Raw genomic sequence first — 12,142 nt, 5'->3', positions numbered from 1 at the left:
TCTCACCTTCGAGTTCGTCGCGTCTGAATCATTTTACTTTCCAGTCCACAGGAAATAGAGAACAGTGACGAACGCGGCGTAGAAGAGCAAGAAATACACGGACACAAAGACCGTGGTCAACAGTTGGCATATTCTCCTCACGTCCATATTTGTTGGATAGGATTGAGATATCTAGAAATACGACTTCGCTATTCTGGAACAATGGCCGATTAACCCTTCCGTCAATAACCAGGTGAGTGGCCACCTATTTGCCATTAGCTTCTTAACAACAGGATCACAAAAATGTTCCTGCATTTCGTTCGGTTTTTCTTCCACTTAAAAAGTCACAACACTACTCTTCATTTTTATATAATTTTAGATTTATGCCATACCTCTCCTAGTTTTCCTAAATTATCGTTGCTATTTCATCTATAACGCAGACATGATGAATTTAATAAAGTAGTATATTTTTAGTGTACTGAAATCGTCAAAAACTTTAAACAATTCTATCTATGACTGCGATAAACGCATAATGGCAGTCGCGTTAACAAATGCTTGAAAAGGTTAATATAAAATTACAATTACAAAATTTCAAGTATACGGTATAATTTCGGTATACGTTTCATTTTATTGGACACCGTCCGCCAAGAAGTAATTTAGAAGTTGTACCAGCGGCCGCCAAAGTGTTCGAGTCTGGTTTCGCGTTTATTTTGCGTGAATAAACATCATTTGTTTCCGGATTGACCTATTTATGCTGATTAGGTGTTTCCGACACGTGCACCAACGTGAAACTCTTTTTACAGCGCACTTCTTATCGTCGATTTCGTGTTTAAACAACGATACTGTAGCGACACGCTGTGCCCGCTATGCCGATAATACTGTTCCGTTGTTCGCGGGTTTCACGAGGAATACTAACTGGTTTCATGCGGACCAGCATCGTATGGGTTTCAGAAATCGATAAGTTTTATCATCATCGAGAGCCATGTGTCTCTGTTGATTTTTATGCTGCTACACGAGCACAATTAATAAAACCCTTGGTTCGAAAATATCGTAGTTATAGAACTCTTCAATATATATAGGCTCCATTTAAACCATTAAATAGGTCAATATAAATATACTCTAATTTTAACGATTTAAAATGTGATTAATTGCAAATGCAAAGAACGATAAGTAAGAATTATTTACTTCGTTAACAAACGAGAAGAAGGAGAAGAATTTATCTAAAATTTTTAATATATTTTCTACATTTACTTTATGCTTTACTCCAATTAATATTAAAAAATCATAGAAATAGTATTTGGTAACTTATTTATGTTAAAGCCTGAGTAAAAATTGATAAAAATTCAGCATCATAAATTGAAATAAATTGTTAATATCGTAAAAAAATGTGAAAGATTGTATAATACTAAACATGATTTACAATAATCAAGCTGATCAAATAGACATTCGGTAAACAGCAGGTGTATAAAGAAGATGTGTACAGAAAACCGGAATATCATTAGTGTATTCGATAGAATGCATAGTGGAGCATAGTGAATGTATGTTGCAACAAAAGAAATATCATTAAAGTAACAGAAAGCATAAAAACGTTTCCCAAGCTTCCCGGTGGTCTGTGGGAACATTGGAGAAATCTCCGAAGATTCTCAAGTGGCGTGAAATTTGTGGCCCTTGTTCTGGGTGCTGAAGTTGACACATAGAGAAAGATGCGTGGAGGAAACTCGGTCCTCTCTGTTTACGCACGTTTTCATCCGTGCTCGATTTAATTTAGACGTCATGTTTCTCAAGGTACACATTCGCACGTGAAAACGTTAATAACTTTCTCCGTGCGCGCCGACGCCATTTTAAAATGGACGAAAATCAATTACTCGTAATAATGTCATTCGATATCTGAATCATTTTATTTCAGTCGTCTGTAGTTGTCTAATTAATTAAATTTACTCCATTTAACCATGTGCAATTCAATCAGAATTAAATAGCTACGATTGACTTTTCTCAAAATTGAATTCTTCAAAAGTTTCTTCGCAGTTCTCAGCGTTAAAATATATGAAAAATAAAATTTTCTATTCATGCCTCCTGGGAGTTGGTTCTTGAATAAAGAAGAATATATTTATCAACAGCAAAAAGTTTGATTCGTGTATCAAGGGAGGGGATCTACGAAACAATTAACATGCTGAACATCATATTGCATGCAGTTTCGACGCGCTGGCTAGCTAGTCTAACTATAAATTTGCATAAACATCCGCAGTTTAATGCCTAGTGTGGATAATCGAACGTGATGCGAAACACACGGGCGTGTGAGTCATTGCACTTGCATGCAACTATGCGAGGGGACTCGCTGTACGTGCACTAATGAAGACAACGTGAGCGTAAACCTATTCCGACGTACCTTGAGCATCGAATTGCCTTCGCCTACGTAACATGCTCCTTCCCTGAGTAGAGACGAGACCTGCTCTTCCATGATTGTCGTTGTGCGGCTCGTCTTCCCCCGCACTTGTTGCACTATCACGTTGCACTATTTCGTCGCTTCCGATCGTCGGCACCGCACCACTTCCGGTCCCGCCGAAGAACTTCACTTTTCTCTCGAGGTCCAAGTAGCCGTGGAGACCCGTCTCGCTTAACCTAACCGGACGAAATAAATCAAAGAATTAATACTCAATAGAAAATACTGGATATGTTTGTCGTGGAACAACCCCTTATCGTCTTCAGTATTTTATATGTATAAAATGTACTTCAAAAGACAGTTTCTTGATTGGTACTTATTTTTGAAGTGCATTTTCTGCCAAGCATATCAAACCAACAATTTAAAAATGTCGAGATACATTCTTCTTTTTAAATCAAGATACTTACATTACGCTCAATATCGTAATGTAAACATTAGATACCCTATTGAGGTAGCTCTAGTTAGATATAGTATGATGATTATTTATCCTTATGTCGATATCTGTTGTTTCTAAAATTTGTGGTACGCTCTTGCTAACATATAAGAAAATTTTTACTTTCTTGGATAATTATAAATCATCATTTTGATATGTGTATAAAATCCACTGCCTTGGCAGGGATGCAGCTCAGGATGTTATTGAACGATTGCTTGGACAAAATGTTCTTTGAGGAATTAGGGAAAATTCGCACCTCACACTCTCGCTGCCGCTGCTTTCATATCTGGCACTGCTGTTCGATTCTCTCCTGGTCCTTGTAATCGTATCACGTATCCTTTGCGAGGCGAAGCTGGAGTCACCAGTTTTCCGCGGGAGGGCTGGTGTTGGTTCGCTCTCGCTCTCTCGAGGACTATACCTCGACGATCGTGTGCTCAATGGACTTGCCTCGGGCGACAAGTGCTGCAAGAAATATATCGGTGTTTACATGATAGACAAGGAAATGATACGCTGTATGTTAGGCTGATACAAAATAACTGGGTCGAGATAAAGCCCGTGCTAAGACAAGGTGCGATGGCCCGCATTTTTTAAAAATATGTGTACATTGTACATTTAATCGATATCTACAATCAAGGAATATATTTGCAGATGTAAATACTAAAAATACAAAAATAATAGATTTTTTTGCAAAAGAAGAAACTGTCTAAAGATTATTTCAATTTAGAATTTCCTTCTTGATTGACACACGAGGGATCGAATTAATACTTCATTTAACTTATTTAATACCTTAATTGAAGTAGAAAATTTGTAAACAATGTTCAGTGTGTTATTACGAAAAGTTCTCAGATGAGAATCGGCTCATCTGCTGGGCCATCTCACCAGGAATTACTATATTTTACTCGACAAAGCTGGTCAAGGAAAATATGTTATGCTCCAATATGTTATCAGAAATACTTACACTGGAACATCGTTTATTCACGGCTTCATCCGTGTCGTCGGCGTTGGAAAATTCCTCCTTGGAAAATTTTCGCCGCATCTGAATAACACAAATCACCATGTCAATTAGAAAGATATTTATCAAATTTATAAGTTAGAAAATATTTCTTATTGTAATTAAAATTCTGAAAAAATTCTTAAAATCAATGAAACTAATTCATTTATAGTGTCTTAAGGGATAAATGCATCTACTATAGGCGTATACATATCCACAGTCAATTAGTTGCAACAGACAATGTCTGAATGCTGTACCACACGTGGCTTAGTATGGCCTCAATGAGTAATCTGTTACTCAACAGTTCTGAATGCTCTTGCTATTATTGCTCTTCCATAAATATTAAATTCCCTAACAGTTCTGTCAAATACATTCCAATGTGAACATGACAATATAAATAATATAACGATTACTTCTGCAGTCCTATATTCAATTAACACATCACTTGTTGAAAGCCTATCAGATTAGACTGTAGATTTTATGCATTTGGAAAGCATTTATAAAACAATACAAACATTTAGAGAATCTATAGAAACCCTATTCTCTGTATTTGTAAGTAGCTCAATCATGTAGCTCTTGTATCTTGTAATTAAACTCAGATAATTTTTATTTTGCACAAAAATCTGCAGTCTGACTATTAAAAAGATTTGGAAATCTTCTTTTAAAAAATAATTCCAAAAGAACTGACTAGACTATGTTCTTAAAAATATGTAGTTTGTTAGACCGAATTGTTTAAGAAATTCTCAGCTGTGAATCACGAATGTCTAAACTCTGTTAAACATTGACCAGTGAGTAACTTGTGAACAGTCCAGTTTAGGATTCAACGCCAAACAACCAGGTATCCCCCAATCAATTCATCAAACGTTAAAACACAGAACACACCCAACGATTCCACCAAAAACTTCATAAACTACGAACTAACCACTTGGAACTCTTCAGGCTTCTTCCCGAGTCCAAGATCCGCGGCACTCTTCTTATCATTCTCCCTCAGATCGATGCCATCCGCTTCGGCATGATCAACCTCGGATTCGTCGGTCTCCTTGGTGGATTCCGTGCCTCTGCACTCTTCTTCGTCCGGATGTTCCAGGTTTATCTGATCTTCTAGCTCGGCCGGTATCTTCCTCGCCTTGTCACTCTTCTTAACACCTTGCTTGAGCAGCTTCTCTTCGGCAGCAACGACGTCCAGCATTATCTTCTCGTTGGCATCCGCTTCGGGTTTCGCTCTATCATTCTCCCTCGCGTTTATTGCAAACTCCTCCTCGTTCCTCGGCCACTTCTCGTCAAACGTCTCCCTGTCTTCTCTAGCCAGCACCGCTTTAGTCCTGGCCTGTTCTTGCACCGTCGACTTTGGTCTCGAAGAGACACCCACGCGCTCCTCCTCTTTGCCATCTTGCTTTCCTTTTGCAGCGGCGCCCGTGGCGTTTCCATTGGAATTCCCCCCGCTGTTCCTGCCCACGTCCTCGCGGCTGTTGTCCCGCCGGAACAGTCTAATGCCGTGTTTACAGTCCTCCTTGTTCCCCGGCTGGAACGGGCTGCCTCTCACCTCCTCCTTTGAGTTTCTGCGGCTCAGCTTCCCTCCGCAACGGATGTCGTCCTTGCTGTCCTGACGCTTCAGCTTGTCCTCCTTGTTGCGCGGCGATAGTAATTTAGGGATCAGGCTGGGTACGCTGATGTCCTCCCTGCTACGACGCAGGTCGTCTGTACTACCCCTGTATCTGTAACAAATTGGCAAATTTTAATTAAGGCTGGTCCTACAATGGGGTACCCCACAACCGACGATCTCGCCAAACTCGTAAGGACTTGTTCAAAAATTCCTTATCCAATTTTTTAATGAAACTACAAATTTTTTAAAATTGACTACGAATGTTTATACAGTATGAGTGCATCAGTTACAGTCAGTCGTAGTCAGACATGTCAACGGATGCGTAATCAGCAGACTGCGGATCTTTATGCAAAATAAAATGTTTTTACATCAATTGCAAGCTAATAGGAGCTAAGTAAAAATTGATTTTCTTCATTAATGATTTTCTTATGTTAAAAATAGTATATCGGCATTGTTAAACTCTTTTAATCTTTTTCCTGTTTTGAATTACGCCTATTCACTTTTGTCATAAATGCATAAAATCCGCAGTCTAGTAATCAGTCAGTATTATGTATACTTCATGAATTTACAAACTTATTTCTTTTGAAAATGAAACAGTATACAAGAAGACGACATTTTAATGAATAAAGGTAATGATATTTGGTACCCTCAGGGTTTCAAATCGCCTAATTTCAGCGGGACCCACAGTTTATAAAGGTGGGCTCCGAACCACCTGACATTTTATTGAATATTGTCAGTCTATTGTTGAACAAATCTTTTGTATTTTGTACAAAAATCTAGTTATCAACTAGGAGTAACTATGGTAGTGTAGACAACTGCTATGATCGCATGTTTATGTCAAGTCTTCATCGAAAAACGAGTATCATTTTCATAACAATTTCTTTTTCTTTTTATGCAAGCAGTAAGTCTAGTTAATTTATTTTCTAGGTAAAAAATTATAAAATACAAATTCAATTTGATTTGATGTGACTTAACGTGTATATTTAATATATATATTGTACTTCATCTTACTGCAGCCGAAATGAATCTCATTTGTGATTTAAACTGCTTAAAGAAATCCCCCAAGGACTTTCCATATTAAAAGAGGTATTAATCAATTTCTCATATCCAAAATAACAAACGATTGAAGCAGAATAAAATGAAGGAGACCAAAAAGGTACCTTTGCGGTATAAGGGAACGTTTCGTCGACTCTTGCGGGCTCTTAATGTCCTCGAATTCTTTCGAACTTCTCCGGAATATCGGTATACTCGATTTTCTCTCGTTGTGCTTCGACTGGCCGAACTTAATTTCTGGCGAGATGAACTTCGAGAGGATCCTCGGCGGTTTTATCAAGGAGATTTTCGGCGTGGTCTGCTCTTGACCGTTCGCGTACTCCTCCTTCTCGTCAACTTTCGTTCTACCGGCGGTCGTCGCGACAGATCGTTCGGACTTCTTCGGCTTTATGGCATCGGCGGATGGCACTTCTACCTCCTGAATGCACGGCGATTTTTCTGCACATTTTGTGCTCGTTCGTTCGTTCGTCTCAACTCGCAGCGCGGATTTCTCCGGCGTAATTGCTACGTCCTTTGCGGAACCATAACAGTCCACCTGCTCGTTCGCGTCGTGCGCAATCGGGTCCTCTTGATACGAGTTCAGGAATTCGCCGAGTACGGGCCTGACGATTTCGTTCTCGTCGATAATGTTCCGGTACTCTTGTCGACGGGACGGCAGACTTCGGTAGATGCGCAGCTCCGATGACTTTCTACCCGCGGACCAGCGTGTGGGTGGACCTGTATACAAAACGTAATTAATATCTCGTTTATGCAAACATCCTTCGTTTTTAAAAAAGCTTGTATCAGGTTATCCCCAAAGTTTCTTTCGCAATGCGTACATTTAATATTGTCACATCAATTGTTACATCATATTGTTACTCAAAAGTCCGTTTCCAGTCCGTTTTATTACCAAGTAACGAAAAGTTAATAAACAGATGATCACGTTGTTTGTATATACTTTTGTGATGTAAAAAGAAAGTTTTGGGACAACCTAATGCCATCATCAGCATGTACAATCATTTGTTACGAGTAAACTGCGTATCTTTATGCAAAATAAAAAATGTTCGCATTGATTGTAGGTCGTGGAAGCCAAATATAAATTGCATTCTTCTTTTAATTATCCTATCAAGCTGAAACTGATACATTGATGTTCTTAAATATTTTTAACATGTCCACTGATTTAAATTGTACGTGCCCATTTTTCTCGTAAATCCATGAAATCCGCAGTCTAGTTATGAGGTTGTCCCAAAAAATTTCTTTGCAATGTGTACCACAATATATGTTTACACATAGTTCACAAATTCTATCAACTGCAAGCTACTGCCTTATAAAAGAAATTGGATATCATGCTTATTATATAATTGTTCGAAACGTACCGTTAATAGTCCAAGCACGTCGAATACTGTGCTTCAATAATTCGACAGGGGACACCGAACTTTTTCCGTTTATGGGCCCCTTGCACACCGCAGTTTCGTACGTCCAATTTCCCGTGGCAGCATTCAGTTCCCTGGAAAATATAATAGAAAGATTAGAAAATCGCGGTGTGTTATTGTAACTAGATCGCTTAGAGACCTTCTAAAGAATTAGACGTGGCTCGTGGTGGATTAGGCACGGAGCTGGGACCTCGATCGTGGGGCGGATCTCGACTCTCGAGATCACGAGTTCAAGTCCCGCTTGCCTGAGAGCTGAGACCCTCTTTGTATCTAGGACTCTACATTAAACGCTTAATACTCTGTGCTATAGTCTACAATCTACAACAAACTGATATCCTCAAAACAATTTTTCGTAATATAGTCAATCAAATCAGCAATATCTAAATTTGTCCTGTTCAAGGAGCAGCTAACATTTCATTTCGAAATGTGTTCACTGTGCTTAAAAATGCAATACTAACAAACAATTAACAGAATTTATTGCTCCGCGAAGTTCATTATTATTTCGTTTTATTCTAGCACACGATTTTATCCATCTTTGAGACCACACTTCTTCCTTCAAATATGCTTAGCACGTTTTAATGAAGCTTTAAAAACTCCATGCTTGCGTAACATTTTTTTCTTCCTCATAAATGATTAAAAACAGTATTCCTATAACCTGACACTCCAACGCAAAACGATGTTGAACTACAAATTGTACGTACTAAAACTACCTTCGAAACTAATCCGTTGCTGCGGAAAAGGAGCCATTCATCTCCAAAATTGAAGCCCCATTGCAAAATACATTACACTGAATAGAACGTTATACTACGACGAACATTCACAAGTACTTCACTCCGGTCACGTATTGTTGGTTACATATTTTGTATGGTTAAACGATCAGGAGAGTTGCAGTTAAGATTTTGACGACGGTAACAGGATCTCTGCACAATTGTCCTGCGAAAGTGGTCTCGGATCGGACGGGAGACACCACGGGTACTTTCATACGGGAAGGGAGTTACTCACGCGATTCCGTAGCAAACGTTGCAGATCCATTCGACGTCTTTGTTATCGGCGAGGCTTCTGACCTCGATACGGCACTGTCTGCAAACTCTTCGAGCGCAGCGTGTACACCTCGCGCCGGTGTTGTAAAATCTTCCGAACGGCGCTCCGCATCTGGTGCATTTGCGTCCTTGGTACGATAGCTCGCCGGACGACTTTAGAAGTCCCCTCCTCCGCAGGAACTGCAGATCGGCCTTCAGTCTTCTGCAAAATACCCGGTTCTTCCTTAGAATATTAGACGAGTGCAAGGGAACCATCTTTGGTTCGTATGTGGTTGGAAATTTCGAGACATTTATCTATAACCCTTTGCACTCGAAACTATTAGGTTGTAAAGAAAGAAATGCAGGATTTAAACCTATGTTTTTAAAGTGTAACTCACATAAATCTTGTAAAGTATAACTCACATAAAAACAATTTTATTAAAATTGTTTTAATAAAAACAATAATATGAAAATTGTTTTAATAAAAACAATAATATGAAAATTAATTTTATAGAAAATTTAATATTGTTTAATAGTTACATTAAATTATTATGAGAATTGATTTTAATATTATTGAGGGAATAGTATTAAAATTAATTTTACAGAGAATTTAATATTATTTAAAAATATAAAGCTGTGCATTCGTTGACACTTCCTTTGACGCTTAAGCGGCACTTCGGCCTAGTTTGAACAGTTTAAACTCGTAGAAAAAAAATAATGCGAAAATCGCGTTTTGACATCCTGAAATAAAAGCCAAATAATTTTTTTAAAAATTTGAATAAAACCAAATATCAAAAGCATAATTAAATAGAGTGTAAAACAAGCTTTAAAATGACATATAACTCATTACATTAAGGTAAATATTTATTGGTATAAAATTGCAATTAAAACAAAGGAACAAAAATCCTGCATTTCTTTCTTTACAACCTAATATTTTCACCACAGAATCCTTTCTCACAGAATAATTTCGCATTTATTCGTGCCATACTTGAAAGTTCAGCAATTTATTAATACATTTAGCAATGTGAGAATATTAGACAGAGACAAGCAGAGTGCAAGGAAATCTTCCAAATCCACCCTTTCGCAAATCTAGTTTACCTTGAGGATCACTCAAGAGTGACCTAATAGCGATATTAGAATGGCATTTTATAGATTTTTTGCGAATTTCTTTGGAGCTGACTGCGAGAATTGAATTAAAATAATCAGGGACATATGCAAGATAAAGTTTGCTATTTCTAACACTAAGAACTATTTTAACTAATCCTTTTGATTTGCAAAAAGGTGAATTTGTTCCGAGTAATGTCTTAGTATCTTAAAAAGGGCGTGGCGTAAAATAAATGAATACAATCAATAATAATACAGTGACTAATGAACATATTCGAACGGAAATACTTAATGTTTCCGCATAAATATCACGAAGCGACGCGATTTCCTTGAAAAGATGCATACGTTTTGCTAAACAATCGCAAGATAATATTTTTCTCCGAAATGAAAGGTAACAAATGCAAGTTTCGAAATGTCTACAACAATTTACCAATGCAATACAACAAAAGAATTCGATTATTGTGTCATTAAGGTAAATTACGATGCAGGCAGATTTCCACTGCGTTTTAGTAGACGCATTTGAAACCGATGCACCGATGCATGACACACGCGTATCGATAACAGTAAAAGCGATGACAACGCTTCAGTAAATCAGCGGAAGAAACCGAATGCATATATCGTATGTGAAGGGAACAGTCTCCACCTCCGAAGTAATGTTATCATTCGGCTTCTCGAACCGCGGAACAATGCGTTTTCCCATCATTAAAATAATTAATCGTTTCACTCCGCGTAAGTGGCGAGCAGACATCTCGTCCTCGTATCATTCAATAAATTTCTGTCCTGGCCAGTGGTCCGCGAAACGTGAAATCATCGTGCAACATTATTCTACGTTCAAGTAATTGTACATGCGATACAAGTCGATGAAAATCAGCCCATTACATGGACAACTTATCTGGCGGACGGAGCGAAATTTCTCCTTGAATTGCCTACTCGTAAGGAATAACGAAAAAGAGCGATCATTTCAATAATAATGATACAGAAAGTTGTTCGGTAGTTCTTGTCAACTATAAAGTATTAGTTTCTATTGGTGTTCACAGTGCCGTTTGCACATTCCTTTTTTAGAAATTATTTTCGATAAACAGAAATTAGCGGACTTGGGGAAGGCAGCGAAGGGAAAATGAAATATATAATTAGTTGGGCAAAGGTAAAGTTGAAAATATTTTCCGGGTGGAAAAAGTGAGATTCATCGTTAGAGGTTCACATAATAGAATTACTAAAAGTGACAATTTATATTACTTTGAAAAATAATAAGCATACAGGGTGTCTCACAATCAGCTGTAGGAGAGCACTTAAATATCTACTTTATTTTTAATGGTACAAAAAATATTTATGGCATAATTTAAATGGTATCGAAGGAGAAATATCATAGAAGAACAATTTCTTTTGTCCGGTTATTTTTTCATAGTTTTTTCAAGGTGATCATTATTTTTTTATCGGGAAAACTTATTTTTTTTATTCCATCTTTTATAGCGGCAGAAAAAATACATTTGGATATGCTTAAGTCATTAACAAAAGATGGAATAAAAAATATAAGTTTTCCTGATAAATAAGAACGATGACCTTGAAAAAACTATTAAAAAATAACCGGACAAAAAAGAATTGTTATTCTATGATATTCCTCCTTCGATACCATTTAAATTATGCCATAAATTTTTTTGTGGCATTAAAAATAAAGGAGATATTTAAGTGGCCTCGGCTGAGACACCCTGTATATGTACCCGAATTTGTGGTTATTTTGTTCATGATAAACGCCCAGAGAAATAAAGTTTTACAATAATTGTAAATTAAAAATATTAGATCCGTAAACCGAGTGTCAAAGCCGTAACACTTTAAATTTTAAGGCATGGAATTAATGAAGGGTAAGGTACAGCAAAATAATTAAGGGGAGAGAATAGAGCTGTAGAAGATGAAGATTTGGCAATAAGTGAAAGTGAAGGGCGAACAGTATGGTAAAGAGAACGCGTAGGATACCTCATGGCATAAATAAAGGACAGTATTCAAAAGAGAAAGTGGTAAAAAATCGATTTCGAAATTTTTGAGGGAATAGAACCGAAGGAAAATAATTTTAATATTCTTCAAAAGTGCTGCAAAATTGTAAGAAAACGTCC

General features: G+C 37.5%; 1 protein-coding gene across 5 annotated transcripts in view; it reads right to left on the bottom strand.

The window, feature by feature from the left end:
• Positions 1 to 12,142, bottom strand: part of LOC143213358 (uncharacterized) — a 56,740-nt gene that overhangs the window by 33,970 nt on the left and 10,628 nt on the right. For all 5 annotated transcript variants that reach the window (XM_076433114.1, XM_076433119.1, XM_076433116.1 and 2 more), the window contains exons 3-9: positions 8,914 to 9,153; positions 7,855 to 7,985; positions 6,607 to 7,216; positions 4,766 to 5,558; positions 3,811 to 3,888; positions 3,109 to 3,314; positions 2,366 to 2,598 (exon numbers count right to left, since the gene is read on the bottom strand). In XM_076433114.1, the coding sequence (XP_076289229.1) occupies positions 2,366 to 2,598; positions 3,109 to 3,314; positions 3,811 to 3,888; positions 4,766 to 5,558; positions 6,607 to 7,216; positions 7,855 to 7,985; positions 8,914 to 9,153 (2,291 nt within the window). The remainder of the gene's footprint in view (positions 1 to 2,365; positions 2,599 to 3,108; positions 3,315 to 3,810; positions 3,889 to 4,765; positions 5,559 to 6,606; positions 7,217 to 7,854; positions 7,986 to 8,913; positions 9,154 to 12,142) is intronic.

Source organism: Lasioglossum baleicum, chromosome 11, assembly GCF_051020765.1.
Source record: "Lasioglossum baleicum chromosome 11, iyLasBale1, whole genome shotgun sequence".
Lineage (NCBI taxonomy): Eukaryota > Metazoa > Arthropoda > Insecta > Hymenoptera > Halictidae > Lasioglossum > Lasioglossum baleicum.
This window is presented reverse-complemented; position numbering and strand designations above follow the sequence as displayed.